This window comes from Agelaius tricolor, unplaced genomic scaffold (assembly GCF_023055355.1).
Source record: "Agelaius tricolor isolate 1412-34295 unplaced genomic scaffold, bAgeTri1.0.p SCAF_3, whole genome shotgun sequence".
Lineage (NCBI taxonomy): Eukaryota > Metazoa > Chordata > Aves > Passeriformes > Icteridae > Agelaius > Agelaius tricolor.
In genome coordinates, this window is record NW_027269263.1 from 25,312,745 (window position 1) to 25,333,523 (window position 20,779).

At 45.6% G+C, this 20,779-nt stretch overlaps 1 protein-coding gene across 2 annotated transcripts in view; it reads left to right on the plus strand.

Moving 5' to 3' along the window:
* NTN4 (netrin 4) overlaps positions 1–19,462 on the plus strand; it is a 47,925-nt gene extending 28,463 nt beyond the window's left edge. For both annotated transcript variants that reach the window (XM_071423247.1, XM_071423248.1), the window contains exons 4-10: positions 2,322–2,448; positions 3,770–3,958; positions 10,071–10,281; positions 10,955–11,067; positions 12,236–12,304; positions 13,976–14,146; positions 17,747–19,462. In XM_071423247.1, coding sequence (XP_071279348.1) covers positions 2,322–2,448; positions 3,770–3,958; positions 10,071–10,281; positions 10,955–11,067; positions 12,236–12,304; positions 13,976–14,146; positions 17,747–17,883 — 1,017 coding nt within the window. In that variant the 3' untranslated portion in view covers positions 17,884–19,462. The remainder of the gene's footprint in view (positions 1–2,321; positions 2,449–3,769; positions 3,959–10,070; positions 10,282–10,954; positions 11,068–12,235; positions 12,305–13,975; positions 14,147–17,746) is intronic.
* Positions 19,463–20,779: the final 1,317 nt, after the last annotated feature.

The window sequence follows — 20,779 nt, forward strand, 5'->3', positions numbered from 1 at the left end:
ACTCCTTACAGTCACCTTCCCTTCTTGATCATGTGTGTCCTGGGTCTGGTGGGTCCCTCTACCCTTACAGCTGGGACAGTCCTGTGAGGAAGGGTTTCTGGAGGATGTCTTTGGCCACATATGTGGTTCAGGCTAGTATGTCTAGCCCTAACCACTCAATGGACAAAGGTCTTGCAAGAAACTCCTACCAAAAGTGGCATCCAAGAGTTAGGACACCATCAAAACCACCAGAAGATGACCAGTATAAGTTCAGTCATCTTCTGTTTCCATGCAGGTTTTAAATTTGTGTGAAGAGATTCTGTAACATTGGTTTGTGTGTGCACCTTGCCTAAAAAACATGAGATAGAAATTTATCGGCGAGTGGTAATTTAGGAAAGGGAGGTATCTGAAAGCTTGAAGAACATTTTGTTGGTTGTAGCAAAAATGAAAATATGAAAACACAAAACACACTTTGAGAACTAAATATACCCTCCACAAGTTTGTTGTTTCTTTTCTATGTTTACTTCTCATTCTTTTCAGACATTAGCACACATTTAAGCTTATATCAATACAGTAAACCAGGCAGACCAAGTAGTATCTGCAGTGAAACTAACTAATACCTGTGATGAGGCCAGATAGCACAAAAAAACAATGTTAGCTTAGTATTTTCACTTTAGCTTAGATGCTCGTGCATTCTGACTCCATCCGTACCTATCCATTGCTTACAAAGCACAGCTGCTGTTTGTATTTTTTGATGATCTGACATTTTAATGGGACAGGAATGAATTCAAGAAGTTTTTGAAAGATCTTGCTATTTTCATTTCTGCTTAAAACTCTTGGAAGGACTTTTCAGGTCAGTTTTGAAATTTATCTGTACTGGTTACATTTGACTCCTGTAAGATAGCAGCTGAAATAAATTAATTAATCTATTCAAATGAATAAATCAGAAAGTCACCATAAGCCAGGAGTGTGTGAGGTGTGTGTGCACCTATGTAATGAGCAGGAGCTGTTTACAACATGTTCAAGGTCCTCTTCTGTTTTGTTTACTCTTCAGGCTTTTCACAGGAACCTTTTTGTGTGGCAGTCTCGACAGCAACTGATGCAGTTAGGGACAGCACACTTGTAAAACCAAAGTTAAACTCTGTGGAAGGCAGATTTTCCAGTAGCAATTAAAGCCATGCCCAGCTCCAGGCTGGATCACCAGGTGCCCCAGCCGCCCTGTGCTCCCCTCAATGCCAAAAGCAGCAGCAGCTGGTGCAGCTCCGTTGGTTTTATGGCCAGCTTGTGGCATGAGCACAGGGCCACGCTGGCAGCACAGATTGGGGCCCCTGGCTCGATCACAAGCAGGAGGAGAAGCTGAACTCTGCATTTAAGAGCAAAATGTGGAGCAGAGTAAAGCTGCAAACACAGGCACATATCAAAATAGCTACAGTAGGCAGCTACCTGCCATGCTCCATGGGAAAAGGCAGGGCCTTCATTCTTGCCAGCAGAGCCATGCTGCTGCAGAGCTTGATCTTGTTGCATCCAGGCACTGCCGGCTGCTCGTGCCCTCTAGCCACATCCTGTTTTCTTTGCATTTGCCAACAGGGTGAGTAATGCCAGCGACTGACAGGGCAGCTGGCACCAAGTGTGCTGTGCTGGCTTTTCATCTCTAATTACCCCCGTACACTGGGCTGTCTAGCTGTTAAATTATCTGTCATGAACATGTCCGAGTATAGTCAGTCACTTGGGGCCTTGTGCTGTCCTTGATTCTTCCTTTCTGGGGCAAAAATTCTCCCTAGGATGAGTAGATATTTATGTTTCAGGGGGTTGATTTTCCTTTTTCTCATACTTATTTTTGCTGGAGATAGCTGGGCACACAGAGCTGAGTGCTGAGATTGTAGGTGCTATTCCTGCAGTACTGCAAAGGTGTATTCATGTTTATGAGAGAGAAAAAGAGAAAGGTTTTACAGTGTTTCTCAAGGGTGCTTTGAATCCCGGCATTTTTTTAAATCTCTCCTGGAAATTCATGCTGCATCTGGAAACGGCTAAAGACGTTTTTAGATCTCAAAAAAAAAAAAAAAAGTAATATACCATGAGTAATTAATTAGCAAAGTAATTACCAAAAGTAATATGTCATGGTGTACAATACCATGACATGCAGATCTACACATACTAACCTAACTGAAAGTGTAACTACAGAATATTTGCCCCTGGCTGAACTGGACACCATGCTATATCCCTCCTTCTAGTCAATGCAACAGCATGTAGCTGGCATGCTATTTCCTGTGTGTGGGCATTGCTTGGGCCCCAGAGACTCTGGCCTTTGCTGTGGGTGATCCTTGCTCTCTTTCCCCTACCAGGTCCATGGGAAATGCATGTGCAAGCACAACACTGCAGGGTCCCACTGCCAGCACTGCGCCCCGCTGTACAACGACCAGCCTTGGCAGGCTGCTGATGGCAAGACTGGAGCCCCCAGGGAGTGTCAGTGTAAGTAGCCAGTCAGGAATGGTGTCTCCAGATCCTTGCCAGAGTGAAATGCTTCCCCATGCGTGCCTTTCTCCTGTGTGTCCAAGAGCAGCACATCCTGAGGTGGTGGGGAGGTGCTTTCCAAGCAGCTCAGCAGTGAAGAGGCACTGCCACACCCCTGCCCAGCACCCACCATGTGTTTGTGTGGCCAGGACAGCCCTGTTTGCACAGCCCCTCACTTGGCAATCCTCACCAGACCACGATGTCTGTTGGTTTGGCCTTTCTCTGGGACCCAAGTGCATCTCTTGGGGGAAAGGTCTGCTGCTGTGGGCAGTCTGCAGCCTACCAGGGTACCTTGGAGCTGACAAGGGGCCAGATTTGTCCTATCCATGGACACCACTGACAAACACCTTTGCAGGAGGTATGACTTTCTGCTGCTGGGTGTGGGCTCTGCTCACCCCTGGGCACTGAGGGCAGGAGCAGCCATGGGCTCTGGAGGTTTGTAGATCAGTTCTGCAGTGCCGGGGGGGATGCCTAGGGAGAGTGCTGCAAGCAGGGGAATGCAGAGGTCATGGAGCCATGTGCTTCAGTAAGAGCAGCAGTCTAGGCAGAAGGGTGCTGAGGACTCTCCACACCACCCCAGGAAGGCTTGCGGGCCTGCTGAGTGCCATCCTGCCCTGACTATAGTGCTATCCATACATAAGCAACCATCAGCCTGCCAGTGTGGGCTATGGTCATGCTCACTGCAGTATGGATGATCCCTGAGGGAACGACAGTGAATTCCTACTCACACCAGCAGCATTTGATGAGCAGGCATTGGAACAGGTCTCACTTGACCCTTGACTTCAGTTGTGTGGGCATGCAGATTTCCTCCACTGCCAGCACAGGGTAAGGAGGATGCTTGTACTCTCTCACACACCTATCCTCCACCTGCCTTTTTCCTCCCTCAGCTGTGGGGGAATATCCTGACAGCACCCTCATGGCAGATGTTGTATAGGGCAGTGCTGATTTCTAAAGCTGGGAGGGAAGGATCCTTCCTCAGCAGGACCGGTAAATGTGGGTCTCTCTGTTCTGGCCTGACCACCTGTGGCTGTCCTTGTACTGGAAAACCTGTATTGGAAATAAAAGAATTAAAGAAAATACTTTTTCTTAAACGTTATCTCCAGAGGTTGGGAAGTGTAGATGAAAATGTAGTGCTACTTCAGGCATTCAAATGAATAACAGGTTCATAGGCCAAGTCCCTGTTCCAAAACGTGATTTTGAGTTTTTGTGTCTCTTTTCTATAAACCAGTATCTTTCACAGCCTTAATGAGTTTTTCTGTTCCCTTTGGCTTTGCCTCAGCGTGCAAGTGCAACGGGCACGCCGACACTTGTCATTTTGACATGGCTGCGTGGCTGGCGTCGGGCAATCGCAGCGGCGGCGTCTGTGACAACTGCCAGCACAACACGGAAGGGCAGCACTGCCAGCACTGCAAGCTGGGCTTCTACCGCGACCTCAGGAGGCCCTTCTCTGCCCCAGACGCCTGCAAACGTAAGTCAGCAGCCACGTACTGCTGAAGGGCTTCTCAAGGGGGAAAGGGTCAAACCAAAGGTGAGATCTTCTTGCCCTTCCTTGGAGCAATCTTCTTGCTTCACTGAAGGACTGGGAGCTCTTTGAATCCTCTTTGTGATACTGCTTGCAAAAAGCAGCGGTGATATTTGCAGGGTGAAAATCTACAGATGCTGTTGACAAGGATCCCTGTAGCCTGAGGGGAGGGGAAGAGAGATGATTAATTTACTTTCTCCTATTGCTATTTTTGGAGAGGAAAAGCTGCATCTTGTTTTCATGTTCTCCTTGTTTGCAACCTCGGAATGGGGTTCCTCAGCCAGCAGGGGTGCAGCTGATAAATAGCATCGCCCACCAGTTCATGTTCCCAGCAGCAGGTGGGTATGGAAGGACAGACAGGAACACTGTCTGATAACTGATATTCCGGAAGGTGGGATGCTGAGGAGGCAAGACTAAACGCAATGATTCAGGCACATGTGAAATTAAATCTTTCCCAAGCAAAGAAGCAATCCAAAAGCCACACTCCCCAAGGACCACTGTGAGGATGGTGACTCACGATGGGGGACTCCAGATCCCCAAATTATGCTGAGAACATTTTATGGTCAGCTAAATCCAGGGTGCAGGCATGCCCTCCTCTCTGAGCCTACAGCCACCCACTGGCTTCACAACATTTCTCCTCGCTGACTCACCTGCTATGAGGGGGGACCTTCACAAGTGACAGAAAGAAATCCAACTGACACCCTGCCTGTGTCTTTTGAGGAGACACTGAGCACGTCTCTCTCCTCTCAAGGAGAAGTACCTGCATGTAAAGGAAGAGGGAACCCTCCTGCAGTGAGGAGCTGCACCCCAGGCTGGGAACAGCTGCTTTTGTCCTGCTCCCTTGCTGCATATAATCCTCATGAGATTCCTGGCAGTCTGTTGCACAGGTCCTCCTCCTCTCCAGCTTTCACTCATTGCGAGGAGGGGCAGCAACAGCTGAACTGCCTGTTTTACAGCCCTAGTTCTCTTTATGGAAATGGAATTGACCACAGCTCATTGCTTATGTAAATAATTACTTCACTGCTGTAGTATGTACACAATGATTTTTTTAAACAGTGAATTTAATTACTTTAAAAAGTTTCATTACCAACTTGTATACATCAAAGTTCTAAATCTCCTCTGTAATATCAGATACTTTCCCTCCTTAATTATAGCCAGAACTTAGGCAATGAACTTTTGTTTTGGAGTCTCATTAGGAAGAAAACAGGCTTAAGTCTTGCATTTACACACAGAGCAGAGGCTATATGGTTTTTTCTAACTCGTGGATTCATCCTTGCTGATTAAGAAAGAACAAATAGTATTAATTGACTGCTGGTAGGTAATGCATGACAGAAGACTGAAATAAATGTTGCATGGGACCTTCAAGCTCTGAAGCATCATTGTTCTGTGCTTTTGGTACCTTTGCTGGGGTTGTAATTCCTGATATTCTTTACAAGCCAGCTCCCATCAGGGAAGATTATGCACTTTTCTGAGGCAAGTGAAGCTTTGGCCCTGAGCTGAGTGTGGTTTTCTGGCCACCTAAAGACACCACCCTTTACTTTGGAAGCAGTAAAAGCAGTGGCTCTATCTCCTTTGTCACCTCATTCAGTCCATTGAGGGAGGGGAGTTTCATGAAGCTTGTCCTTGTACCAGACTGCCCAGTCCATAATCTGTGGCTGTTTGCAGGGTCCAAGAAGAAGTCAAATAGCACCTCCTGGGCTGGCCAGCACTGAGTGGCTTTTCCTTCCTTGCAAAGCCAGATGGAAACAAGAGGTCTCAGGACATATTGCTGCAAAGCAGCCCCAGCTCAGAGGGAAGGCTGCCAACCCTGTGCACGTGCCTGTGTGCAAGTTAGACCATTGTTAATGAAGTCAGGCAGTACATCACATCATTAACTGTGTGTTAGCCAAATTCCGGGGTTCTTGATTAAAAAGTTTCTCCTCACCTTCATGAGCCAGAGGAAGCTGTGGATTTTAGATTATTAATGGGTATTTTTGTTGATTTATGCCAGTGCTTGGTTCTCTTGGCTTTCTGCATTCATCTCTGAATCTCTGGCCCATGGCATTCCACTTTCCACATTAAAAAAAAAAAAAGTGTTGCCTCCATTACTCTTTAATGTAACAATCCAGCTTTATGGATCACTAGATACTCATGAACTCTGGTATTTAAAAGCCAAAGATAACATATACTTAACAAGAACTGAAAGATACTCTTGAGTATAGTGAGAAAAAGTTTACATTTATTTACCTTCTTCATCAAGTACATCTACTTCATCACTCTTTTTCTTTCTGCATTTATGAATTGCAAAGCATGATACTCCCTCAAGTATCTGAGGAAGACAACTTTTCCTAGCACAAACCGAACTCCACAAATATAGGGATTATCTGAATGCTTTCTTTTCAGAGACCCTGTTACTACAAACTCCCAGATGATTTCTCTCTGGGCTTTTCAAACCCTCACAAAAGCACTCCTCCCTAAGACCCCTTCACCTCTTCACTTCTGGTCTCCTCCTGCCAGGAATGCTCCCTGCACCCAGGGACTCAGCATCTCACAGGGGAGATGGCAGCGGCAGGGCCGTAGAAAATGACTAATGACTGTTAAATTAAATTAGTTAGGATCAATTACAGCCTATGCCTGGAACATTTCCAAGCACCATGACATGGTCTGCAATAACAAGGGACGTGCGTGGAGCCCTATTATTCTTTCGTGGGAAGGCCATGGCACTGCCTGCTTGTTTCTGGCTCAAGACACCATTATTGTTCAACCATTGAAAATTTAAAAATACCTAGGTCTAAGTAAATAAAGGAGTTGTTAAGCCATAATCTTTAAGGATACTTTAAAGATTCTTGTAGGCAAAGAGTGTATATAATATTTGCTCAGGAGTAGGAGTGTATCTGATAAAATGAAACATTCTGATATTTAAAACACCAATCTGAGGACTCTTTCCCCCTGTCATACCTATGAGTCCTTTTCTTTCCATCCTCATGAGTTTTTAAGCCTTGGCTACAGTACAATTGCAGGCAATAAAATTGAGTTTTATAATTGCCAAGTTTATTTTGCTTTTCAACTGTAGGGTTTTGAAGGTAAATATTTGTCATTTCCAAAGGTTAGCTGGTAACCGAGGAAACCACAACAGTATCACCAATCCAGGGCAGGGAAATCCAGTTCTGCTGGCATCCCACTCACTGATTTTCCATCCCAGTCAGCACATGCAATGCCAGGACAAGCAGTTGTTAATTCATCTGTGCATGGAAGTCACATGCAGAATACTGTTATGTAGTACTGGCTGGTAAATTAGCATTTTTAACAATGCTGCTTAAAAATCAAAAAAAAAAAGGAAAAGGATCAAGCTTGTGGAAGGTTTCTCTTGATCCAAGGCTAGGGCCCAGCCATTCCTTCTCTCACAGGAGCTCCCTTGGCTGTAGAGACTCACAGCCCCTCTGGTGAAGTGGCCACAGCACATGAGACAGGCATTGTGCAAAAGCCTCAGCCTGAGATCTTACACTCTGCACCTGTGTGTCCACAATCAAATGCCATCCAACACTGCCTCTGGCTACTTTCTCTGCTGCTCAGCTGCTCCTCTCACCTTCCTGGATGGGGGACTCCTACTACCTGTGCTACAGTGAGGTGCAGATTGTGTGGAAAGAGAAAAATGGGGTCTAAAACCAACACAGCATGGCTGCCCATGAGGGACCAATAGCTCCAGATTTCAAACATTGTGTAATCAGTCCTGCAATCTTTTCCTTCCTGCCCTTGCCATAGTATGGAAGCACTCCATCCTTTTTCCATGCATTTCTTTCAAATGTGGTATAGCATGCTCACATCTGAGCTCTAGAGCCTCATTTCTGTGCTTGGTGCATAGCGATGGGCTTCACTTTATGTCTGCATTGTTCAACAAGTTCCCACTGCAGCCCCTCACAAACATTTACTATGTTGGAAATTTGCCCCCCAAACCATTCAGATTAATGCCCTTTAGTGTCATCTTGGGCCTTCACCCAAGATCCAAGAACAAAAACCTTCAATTTGCCAGCCACCATTGGAAAGCAGATTCTCACCTTGGTGGCTCATTGAGGAGCAGCCAGGAAGGATGGGATCCATAGAAGTGGATATTCAGGCCTGTTGGAAATTACCAGCCTTTACAACACATCTCTTTGTGGCTTTTATTAAAAAGTATAGCCAGCCATTCTCATTTTTAGTTGTCTTTTTAATTACTTATGAGTTTGCTGCTCTTTTTCATAATAGCTTTTGTAAATTTAATATTCTTGCTTCACTGTAGTGTTGTAGTGTTGCCACTGATGTTAAACTTTATATTAGGGAAAAAAAAGTGTGTAAAAGAATTGTCTAAAACATAAAAGCTCCCACCCCAATGAGGTTGTATGTAAAATTCAGCTGAAACCTGACCAAAACAGGACCAAATCTCTGGCTGAGCAGTGGGTTTATCTCATTAACTGGAGGAGAATAGAAGAGCCTTAAGTGCCTGATATTTCCCCTGAAGGGCCTGAGGAATGCCAGAAATACCCTCCTCATCTAGTAGGAAAATAGAGCATTTGGCTGAATGTATCAGGTGTAAAACACTTCACAGACTTCAGGAGAAAGGTATGCAAGTTGCAGTGCACGCTGTTGAAAACTATGCTATTAAAGGTACCAGAGTTCAGTGCCTGCAGCTACTTACGCAGTTTGTGGAGAGCCTTTCTAATCTTTTAATTTTATATAATTATATTTGTTTGCGAGTGGAAAGGGTGGGGGAAATTTGGGGATTACTTTGGCAAAGATGTTGGAATCATAGTCGCCTCTAAGTTAACTGCCAATATTAATCTATCTTTTAATATTTTGAAACTATACTCCAGGTATGTCAGATTCCTGAAACCACAAAAATGTTGTCAGAGCAAAATTAAATGTATGTGTGCAGCAATAAGTATTTTAAGAGAAAGAAATATGTTGCCTGTAATGGCTTTCCAGCTCTATTGCCTTCAGAGTTGCAAAATAGAAAGATTGGTATTAGAATTTAGTGAAAATATTCCCTACAGGTATAATTTTCTCAGGAAACTCAATTTTATGCAAATGACACTTTGGGCAAAGGCGTTTCAGCAGGGAATTTTTTGCCATAAAGTGTAAGGCTGACCCTACCATGTCCTGGTACAAACGCTGAGGGAAGAATAGCACACGTCACCCAGTTACTGGTCCTGCAGGCCACAGCATCACCTGCTGACCTGGCCACATGGTCAGAGGTTTGGCTCATGCTTTTGATAGCTGCATTTCTGTTCTTTGAAAACATTAACGTCTTGGGGGGAAAGTAGCCTTGTAACAGACATAAATTATGCTGATGTTAAAAAAAAACCCCTAAGGAGTAGGTAAGGAAAGCTTCACATCACCTATTTTAGGGCATCTTTTCTGAGAACCCAGTATGTCTCAGCACAGTTCTAGTGCATTGTTCTGATGCAGGAGGCTGTGAGGGAGAAAAGAGAGCAGCTGGCATTTCTGATGTGCATTCTGCAAACCCGTGTCCTGGAGAATATGCATAAGCCTATCTCTGAGCTGTCAGTTCCCTCATTCTTTTTTCCTAATGTTTTTAATTGATGGTTTTAAAAATCAGGCAGAGACAGAGGGGTACTTTTTGCTCAGCCTTCACTTTAATTAAAATGACTGTTCTGAGGGGTTTTTTAACCTCCTGGATGCATGGCAGTAGTTATTATTTCAAAAGGCAATTATGCTCTGATTCATTTTTCAATGAAGCACCCGCAGCTGCTCAAACATCACAGTGAGGCAGGCACATCCCTGGGTACTCGGCCGGACTAGAATCCAGATGCTGCAAGGAAAGTAATAAAGGCCTGTTTGGCAAAACATAACACAACACCAGGGTAGGCTGACTAATTAAAAACTAGCTCACAAAACTTAAAATTCTACAGATTCCAAAGGGAGACTCCGCTCAGATTTGTATGGGTGAGGGATAAAAAAGCCCAGAAGCCCCAGAGGTGTCCCTCGGCAGAGAGGTGGTTTTGCAGGCATCTCCTGCACCTCTGTGATGCAGAGGTTGTGCACTCACAGATGCTCTGTCCCTCACGGTATCCCTCCCCTGCAGCTTGCTCCTGCCACCCTGTGGGATCGGCTGTGCTGCCCCTGGGCCCCGGCACCTTCTGCGACCCCAGCACCGGGGACTGTCCCTGCAAGCCCGGCGTGGCAGGGCCCCGCTGTGACCACTGCCTGCCCGGCTACTGGGGCTTCGGGCCCTACGGCTGCCGGCCCTGCGACTGCGCCCGCAGCTGCGACCCCCACACCGGTGACTGCCACAGGTGAGCTGGGGGGTCTGCGATCTCAGCTCCAGGAAGGCTCTATTTGCACATGGCAAGCAGGCTGAAAGTATCCATTATGTCAAATACTTGGGGTTTGGTATGGGTTTGTTATGGCCAAGAAGTGGGAATAGAGTGGGAGCTGAGGCTGTGGTTCCCTTGGGAGCCTGGCACACCATGGCAGGGCACCAGCGATGTTGGAGTTTTTGCTCTCAGTGCTGGTGTTAATGTACCAGGTGTTTTCCATAACCTTCACAGTTGTTTCCTCTCCACAACATGTAAAATGTGGGCCTCAGGGACATCTGAGTGAGAGGAGACCGAAGGCTTAATTTTGCTGGTTTAACTCAGCTTATATTGACTGGGGCTTGGAGTCAAGCTCTGACTTTTAGAAAACAGCACATTTTAATAATGCCCCACTCTCTAAATCTGACATGTTGCTTTCTTTACCAGACTGAAGATATTTGTGGTATATAAATCTCTATAACGTATTTTAAACGCAAAATGGATCCATGATCCTCTCTGACAACACTCAACCTGTTCACCTTCCAAAACTGCCTCTTGCATTTACCACCATCAAGACACACAGTTACGTTGTGTCTGGAGGATGGGCTGGTAGTGGCCCTGCTTTCCACTGGCTCCTGGAAGAAGGTTGATCATCTCCCTTTCCTCTCAACAGCTCAGAAGTTTCCTGGCACAATGAAGCACCTCCTTTCCAGGCAGTGCTCAACGAGAGCGAGCCCACCTGGGGCTGGGAGGATGAGCAGGGCTTCTCAGCACTCCGGCACTCTGGTAGGATGTGTTCCACCCGCCCAATCCCTCCTGCCAGCAGCCACTGCAGATCTAGTCTGCTGCACTGACTTGTAGTTAGCTCCCTGGCAGTTGCAGGGGGAAATGGACATTCCCACACTAACATGTGGAGGAATGTCCTTGTGGCCACCTCCTTCCCCTCTGAGAGCCAGAGCCTCAGAGGCCTTATGGCTCATCCCATCAATGCAAGGATGTGCAAACCCATTAGACAGATGCTCCATGCTGAATGCCTGTACCCAGCATTTAGCTGTTGTAAGGTAAGAATTTGCAGTCCCAGATCTGAATTTCAAGGCTGAGTGTCCTCATGTTTTACTTGACCATCATCTTTTAAAGGTATCTTTATATTCCCTGAAACTCAACAAAGCAGCAACTTTATTTAAAGGGTGGGGTTTGCCACTTCACTGGCAGGCAGGTAGGGGATTTCTAACTCAGAATTTATTTCCCCGATACCCAGAACAATTTTGGCATCGCTTGCAGCTTGTGGTGCGATTTGAGATGGTCTAGCATGCGGCTGGAGAAGTTATTTCCCTCCAGTGTTCCCAGCCTGGGGGAGGTGGGTGCTGCATGAAGGTGGGTGCAGGGCAGGCTGGCCCCGTGGGGCAGCATCAGGCTCTCCTCCCTTGCAGCTGCTGCATGCAAGCAGGCAGGCGTCATTTCCTCCGTTTTCAGAGAGGGGCTTGATAACATCTCGAAGATACAATAATTGAGTTAATTGAGGGGAAAGCTCCATCATTTGTCTAGGCCACTTCATTTTAAACGTAAATAAGTATATCATGTTATTCTTTGTTCTAAGATCACGGAAGTCATTAATCTGCCTTAACCTCTGCAACATTTCCTTTTAAAATTTTGTCTGGTACATTACGGTGTGGAAAATACCACAGGGAAAGATACGCATGTTATTTGCATCCCAAGGCAAAATAATAAGGCCTTTGTTTTCCTTCTCTTCTAATTGTAAACAAGGGGTAACTGCCCTTGGACTAAGAGTCTGTATTCACTCTCAATCTGAAAACAGTTGCAAATTCCTTCTTCTCTTTTTGTATGAGGCTTGTGAACCACTTGAAAAACCTCTGGCTGTTCCTGGGCTCTGCCTGCAAATGCTCCTGTCTTTTAAGCCCAATTCACCACCATTTGCTTCCTTCTTTTTCCCCAGGTAAATGCGAATGTAAAGAGCAAGTTTTAGGGAATCCCAAGGTCTTCTGCGGGATGAAGTACACCTATGGTGAGTTGTGGGTGAGGAGGCTGCAAAGGGACGTCTGCAAGGCAGTGCAAAAGTGTATACATGAGAGTTGCTGTGTGTGCACCACTCCATCCTGGCAAACCCACGGGATACTTAGTCTAAAGGCAGAACTTCAGCCAAAATGTACAGGTATCATGTTTCCAGGTCAAGGTGGGTGAAGCATCTTGTTCTGTTACCCATCTCTTTTGCTATCAAAACACCCTTGTACAAAAATCATGGGAGGACGAGTGCTGGAAATGTCCCTGGGAGGTTGTCTAGGTCCAAGAGAGACTATAAACCACTGTTACCCAAAATGGGTCACTGAAACAATGTCATAGACAAGGTGCCCTAATCAGGGTCTAGAAATTACTGTTTCTGAATGATACTGAATGTGAGGAGGGACTGTGATCACCATTCCATGGATAAAACAATTCCAGTAGCAACTGGGAACTCCCACTCTCAACAAAGTTCAGCTGTTGCAAGGGGATGATATATATTGTCTATGTGTCTCTTGGGTTTAAATGAATGAGAAAGGCACTTTGTTTCCCAAGACCTCCCTGGTGTGTGCCAATGAACTGCCTCCTTCACACTGTGGCAGAGCAAGGAATGCTCTGTGCAGCACTCCCTTCCTTCACAAGGCATCTCTTGCAGGGGTCTCCTGCACCTCTTTCATCTCACACTGAAGTCGAAAATGCACAGAGAGATAGCCCATACCTCTGCAGGCTGCAGAGCAACCCACAAAGTGGAGTTCAAGGGGTTGCCAGTTGTTGAAATGTAGCCCTGGATTTGTGATATTAGGAAAAAATTTGATTCTGCTCTGTTTTGCTTCCCAGCCACGATAGTAACTGTGTTTAATCTTGCAAAAGATAAGAAACTGGAAAAAAAAAGAAAGCCACAAAACCTCCAAGTTCATAAATCTTATCTAAAGTGCACTCAGGCTGCCCCCACTTTCATCAGTCAACATGTGAAGGTGTCAGCTACACTAGAGAGACAGATGAATTATGGGGCTCATCATGAGCTCCAGGAGGTCTCACTGAGAGAGGCTGGCTGCCCTGAGCTTCCCAGTGTGGGTGCTGAAAAAAGCACCACCAATATGGGGATACCTACCAGTATAGGTCAGGTGGAGGAGCTGAGCCCTGAGCCTCCACCACACAGGGGCTCAGCAGTGGAATGCTAGGTGGAGGAAATGTGGGTATGAGTGAGCTCAAAACACTCCCTGATTTGCCCCAGTCCCCACCAATGGCTCGCTCTCCTCCACTGAATTTGGATTTGGCAGCTCTGCAAAGCAGCAGGACTGGCACTGGGTGGGATGAGGCTGAGGCCAGCAAAGCCTCCAGGTCCATCCCTAAATCCAACTGATTTCCAAAAGAGATAAGGAACACAAAGGGTTTGTTGAACTCCAGGGGAAAAATGGGACCTCACACTCTCCTGGCAGTTCGAGAGGCCATGACCAAAGCAACTGGCAGCATTTCTGCCCATGGGTGTGGGGATGTATGTGCTTCCCAGCAGCTGCTCTGATCCTGGGCTCCCCAGCAAGGAGCACTGGGCTAACTCCACTGTAACAAAGCACTTGTCCTCACTGCTTCACCCAGACACCAGCACTAGACCAAGAAATAAAGAAAGAGCCCTGTAAATAGTTTGTATATTCCTGGGTTTGAATTCCTGTGTTCCCAGTGATCAAGACAAAGATCTTGTCAGCTCATGACAAAGGCTCCCATGCAGAAGTCAGTGTGAAGATCAAGAAAGTCTTGAAGTCCACAAAGCTGAAGATCCTCAGGGGCAAGAGGACACTCTACCCTGAATCGTGGACTAACAGAGGCTGCACTTGTCCCATCCTCAATCCTGGTAAGTTTGACTCCCTGAACAGTACATCCCCACCACATATACACAGATTTCATTGCAGCCCCTCTATCTCCTCTTACCAATGAGCTGGGATTGCAGCCCAGTGCTAATTAAAAATTATTGTCTGTTACATCACTTGGATTCCAACAGCAATCTCCATCAAATTGAAATTTCATAGAGAAAAACTTGGTTCATCCTATAGGCTTTGAAACACACAGTTCTTTTTCCATAGTATAGCAACAGGCTTTCAGCTATACCAGTCTCTGTTCCCAGAGGGAGGGAGGTGCACATCATGCCACAATAAATAGCATTGATACATCTTGATACATCTTTCAAAGCTAAAGCTAATCTGAATCTATAAAAACATATGTAAATCTAATTTGAATTGGGATACTGCACTGAAATTCTAATCTAAACTCAGGGGAAGATTTCTCTTTGAAAGTAACACAAATTTAGATCTACAAGATTTGGAAGACATTTTCTTATGCAGTGAGGGAAGAGCTCCACAGTTTTTTCCCATCTTCTTTCACTGAAATGGAGTATAAGCAACGGTGACTAAACAATGCATGCAGTCTCCAGTATGGATAAGGACATGCAGGTTCAGGGGTTTCTTCCACAGAGCAAAACTAAGCTCCAGCTGACACACCTCTCTTTACAACTCCAAGATAAATGAGCAGTTACCAACTAATTCAAATGAAGGGTTTTCTTTCCATGAGATGTATACACCGTTGGGAAATTGGCAATGGAAGCATTGATGTAGGTGCTGAGACATCCCTTTCATGTGCAGCACTAGCAACTAGGGGGTACAGGGCTGTCTGTGGGGCTGGGCTGTGCAGAAAGGTTATTCATTGATGAGGTGTTTGCAGCCTTCTTTCATGTCCTCAGGAGTGACTGTCTGGTTTTGAAGGCAAGCTGCTGTGATAGCACAGCTGTAGCTAGGACCTGTCAGGTGCAAAGGTCAGAGGAATCAGCAGCATTAGGTAGGGCTCTACTGTTTAAGTGCAGTAAGACTTTGGATATTGCTGGAACACCATAAATCACTAATCAAATAGCCATAGCTGGTGTATTTTTCCATATGCAATGAAAACTCAAGCAAGAAAGCCCAGATGCAGCTGCCTTAATATGAACCTGAAGGAATGCAATGGAAGCTGTCCAAAACTGAGCCTGCAGGGCAGCCCCACACCTGACACCCAGCTTTGCCACTCGACTAACTTCAGAAGAGCTTCACTGATTTTCCCCAACAGATGAAAAGACAGCATTAATCACAGAATCAGTGGAGATCTCTTAGAAAACAGCAGAAAGGGGGAGATGCAACTGTTCTTAGTGACAGTCCAGGTGTCTGACACATCAGGTGTTAATCCCTTGTTACTTCCTTGCCAGCTCTCATGATTTTCACTGCAAAGCTTGCTATTGTTTTGAAATACAGCTGCTGGTCCCATGAGTATAAATTAGTCTCAGCCTTCATGTTGAAAAGAAGTTTGTTGCTAATAGGAAACTTGAAAACATCCATTGAGTGAATCTTTAAGATTCGGTGATGTCAAAGAGGGAAAAAAGGTTCCTGATTTTTTTTTTTTAATTCATTATTTTCTTTAGCTACTACATTCATTTCTGAGTGGCTTGTACAATATTAGCAGATTCAGCCCTCTATCACAGTAAGAGCTTATGGCCTACAGGTGAATAAACCAAAACCAGCTGGATGAAAAGTCAAGCTGACATAAAACAATTTTCTGACATACAGCTATAATGGAAATCACATCTTCAAAAACATAGAGGAGATCAAAGTTAAACATAAAAGTAAGGCAGATGTGTTTTTATACCATTTTACAGAAGTAAAGGGTTGCCAAAAGGAGAGTAGGCTCTTAAAGTCTCTGACAAGGCAAAAAAACCTGCAAACATTTATCAAATCTGTGAGGGCTATTTTCAGATGAAAAACGTGCTTAAGTTCATAAAAGGGGAACCCTTTCACCACCCTTGCACACCTTGTCCTCCACACACACACACAGAGGCAGATTCTGCTTCTGGGGGACACTGAGCTGAAAGATTTAAAGGTCTCACCTGTTTGCAAGGTAACAGGAGCCCATCCCTTCCATGGCTCTGCCAAGCACAGTCAGAGAGGCAGAGAGCAGCCTGCCAGGACAAACTGCACAGCCTCAAGTTGCATCTCAGTCGTTTGACTAGTTTTAATTTTACAGTTCTGTAGCATCAGGTTGAAAATCTAGAAAGCCCTACACAGTCAGCAACCACGGCAATATTTGCTTGCTCTCTGAGTGTGCATACCACATTTCTCTCTCAAGGGAAATAAATCTAGGAACCCTTGAAAAGTGATATTTTTAACATTTGGCCAAAATTAATGTCTTTTGAAGGGCGATGCTGCCACACACCTATCCTGTGTTTACTTGGAAGAAGAGAGGATGTGTGTGCCCAAAAACTCAAATAAAGTAGAAAGCAAATTGTATTGCTTGACCTTTAATTTGGGAGGCACCCTTCCTTTATTCTGGACTGCAAAATGGAAGCCCAAAACAACACAAGCTGTAGCCAGGATGGCGTGGGATGGCTGAGAGCACTGGGGAAGGCCCATCTCCCGTGCCTGGTTTGCACCAGCGCGTTGTGCTCCCCAGACTGGTGCAAGAAGGAGTGGGTACAGGAGGGGTCTAATGCTAACTGTACCCTAAATGTGCTGCAGTGGCATGCTCACCCTGGCAGGGAGCTCCTCCTGCCATGAAAGGGATTGTACTCCTTATTATCCCCATTTATGGCACATTTGTGGGCCATTTAGGCTGTTTGGATCTGTGGCAGTGTTTCTTTAGCTAATTCAAGCCAAAGGCTTTGCTCTATCCCTCTGTTTAGCAGTTGTTACCTGGTTCCAAGCACTCTTTTGAGTCATGTCCTGAAAGCCAAGCACAGACCTGGATGCCTGAGGAAAGACCTGCAGCAGGGCATGACAGGGACACATTCCAGCCCTTTCTATGTGTTTCTGAACAACCAGCTGAGGCTTTGTCAGACCCTGCTGTCATGTCTCTAAAACATCTGGCAGAGGCAGAAATTAGTTCTTTCCAGTGTGACAGCCACTCCTTCAGGCTCTTCTAGAGTACTGGTGCCAGCACATTTAGTGTTGCCTCTCACTGGGGTCTGGCATGCCTTTGCCTCCAAGGGGCCACTGGCCACTCGGAGCAAGATACTGAGCACTGGACTGTCCTGCACTGTTCCATTTCTGGAATTCGCTGAACTGATCTCCAGGCCCAGATTTATTCAGGGAGAAGTGAGGCAGATGGCTGCCAAATTAAGGTAATAGCAGTTCCCAGAAAAGGTGTAAAAACTTGCTGTGCCACCCCCAGAGTTCATCCATCTTTTGTTTATATTTAGAAGCTCACAAAGTCACATTTTGTCTGCTGCATCTCTCTGACAGGTAGCCGCAGGAGTCATTTTGCCAAACATACAGATAGAGCTATAGATATACAGATATAGATGAGAGCCAATATATATAAATATTTCTTTGTGTAAGTGCTTTTTTGCATGGGACTAGATATCCAGGCTGACTTTGCAGCTCAGTAGGCCTCTTGAGCATGGTACTGTGCAGTCCCTGACCACTCTGCTGGTTTGCAGGCTTGGAGTATCTTGTGGCAGGACACGAGGACGTCCGAACAGGCAGACTCGTTGTCAACATGAAAAGTTTTGTGCATCAGTGGAAGTCGGCTCTTGGAAGAAAGGTCTTGGAGATTTTGAAAAGAGACTGCAACTAGAGGTGTGCAACTGCCTAGGGCATTTCTTTATGCACAAAATGCAACAGCCTCCACAAAGAGAAGACCTCTAGCATGAAAACTGGAATGTAAGAAAATAGTGCCAAAACATGTAGTGAGGCATTCAGAGTTGTAGGCGCTGTCTAATTTAACCCTTTCTGGCCAATGTTCTTTCACTTGCCTATAGCTTCCTTGTCAGGGCCTCACCCTGAGCCCTGCTCATTGTTATGTTGAGGGAAAAAAAAAGGAAGGGTGGTGGATGCTTGTCTCGCTCCAGTGTGCTGTTGGAACAACTCTCATGAAGCCACTGATCACCCAAGACTAAACTGCCACCCTCAGAGAGCTACTGCTGAGAAGCAAACACTGCCAGTGCCACTAGTGTGCATCCTGAGTGACTTGCAGGGGTTCCCAGAGGATGCTGTGGGGAAGGCAATGGGTAGGTGCTGCCACCCGCGTGGCAAGAGAACCACTCCTTAGAAACACCCCCTTTCAGGTTAGGACATGGCACCCATCAAAGAGAACTGGGTGCCACTTGCTTTTAGCCTGTTTGCCCTGCTGAAGGTTTCAAGGGCTAGATTCTCTGCTGATGCTGCTGAGGAGAGAGCTGCTGGAGTGAATTGAACCCCTCTGCCTTGGCACAGGCGTGATGCAGGGCAGAGGCCAGCTCTCCACCCACTGCATGGCTGCAGAGAAGAGCCAGCTGCAGAGGGTGCAGTGTCTCTGAGCTTTTGTCCTTGAAGTGTTAAAAAATGAACCTAGCCCTAGTGTAAATATTTCATTGTATAAAGCACTTTACTACCTGCCACTTCACGGTGTGGGGAGTCTAATTGTGTTGGGGAAAGAAGAATTCGAAGGTGGCACATGAGAAAAAACTCCCAGAAACAGAAGCACTCCTGAGGACCCCCACAGCTGGACAGCATTAACAGTATAAAGGGAATGGCCAGCCTGCACTGGCCACTCAGAATATCTGAGGATGCAATCTGAAAGATAAAGTATTTGCACTGAAGTCCCAGCTTCAGACCAGCACTTGGACCCCGTGGGCAGGACTCCAGTAAGACTTTGCAAACAGAGTGGGGAGAAAAGACTTTGAGATAAAAATGCAATTGCAGGAGAAGAAAAACTCCAACTGCAGCAAGAGGAGTGGATGTAGAGAACAGAAAGGACTTGCATTTACATATCACAACCCAGCAATTCATGGTGGGCCTGGAGTTTATTTTATTTTTATGTTAGTATTTAAAACTGAACATTTTATTTTTTCTTCTGTTATTGTTTGCAATATATACAGCCATTATACTCCCTCATTAACACCAGTATGAAATATAGCACAGTTTACTGCAGTTTTCAGCACTAAAATATATCCTTTCTGTAAAGCATCCTTAAACCACATTGCATAGAGTGCATTTTGTTCACGAGTGTGAGGGGAAAGAAGACATACAGCACCAGAAAAGTCACTAGTCTACCAATCCACTTTACGTATGTATTTTTCTTTCAAGGTCCTGTGGACTCACAAAAAAAAAAAAGATGCTATTTTGGTAATTTGTTTTTGTATCTCATGTATGTAATAAATATAATATGATTTCAACATCTTCTTCTCCTGTTATTGTTTATGCCAATGGCAGCATGGTCTGCATGCCTGCATGAAAGAGCTCAAGCAAAGATTGCACTGGGTGAGGAGAAGCTGCCATAGGGGATATTTCCCTCTCTGGTTGGGGGGTAAAATGCAACACATGGTAGAAAGCAAAGCAGCATGGATGGCTCACAAAAATCTCATTTCACCTCTTGTTTTTGGGAGGTTTATAAGCTCTTCTCATAAGAAGGGGAATTGTACCTAAATATTTTCAAAGCCAGCCAGATCCTTGCCTCCACACAGTCTTGAAAGCTGAGCTGCAGAGCAAGTACTTATAAGAAGTAAGTCAGGGATGGTAGAAATAAGGTTTGTTCCCTACATTTGAAACTACTAAGGGGAAACAAAAGGCTGTGGGAAACAAGTGCTGTGGCAAAAGGTCTACAAAAACACTGCAGAGTGAAGTCAAGCATCAGAAATTAGTGGCCAGGGGGTCAAGCCATAATCTGCAGTGTGGGCAGCAGCTCCCCTGTGGGTGGTTAATCAGTGACTGCAGCAGCACCCATCTCCCTGCTGGAGGAGAGTACAGGGACAGGCTCCCCTATACAGGCACTCAGTGACCAAGAGCCTCCAATAGCTCTGTTTTGATTTAAAACTGTCAGTTTACCTGCTTCACACATTTTTAGCTTCATTTTATTTTAATGCCACAGAAAATATATTTGCAGTGACCAGTTGATTCAAATATATTGGATGTGGCCTTGTGAAAGCTGGAGGTGTGATCCCACTGTCCCAGCCAGCTCAAGCACTGTAGGAAACCAGGATGGCTTTGTTGGCAGTGCTGCTTACAGCATCTTGTCTGACTCCTCTCCTAGCCTTGGACACTGATGGTTTTACAGAGGAAAGGGGTGAACTTCTGAGGGGTAAATATGCCCTTGAGAAATTTCTGTCAGGGGATTTTGGCTGGAAGAAGTGTCCCATTACGAGGAGCAGATGAGCTGGATATCAAAGAATCACAGAATCAGTTGGGTTGGAAAAGACCTCTGATATCATTGAATTCAAGCTTTGACCAATCACCACCTGATCAGCTAGACCATGGCACTAAGTGCCATGTCCAGATGTTTTTTTAACACCTCCAGGAATGGTGACTCCACCAGCTCTCTGAGCTGCCCGTTACAGTGTTTAACATCCTTCCTGTGAAGGAATTCTTCCTGGTATCCAACCTGAACCTCCCTGGCACAGCTTGAGAATATGTCCTCTTGTCTTGTCTCCTTGCAGGTGGTTGTAGAGAGAGAGAAGGTCTCCCCTGAGCATCCTTCTCTCTAGGCTGAACAATCT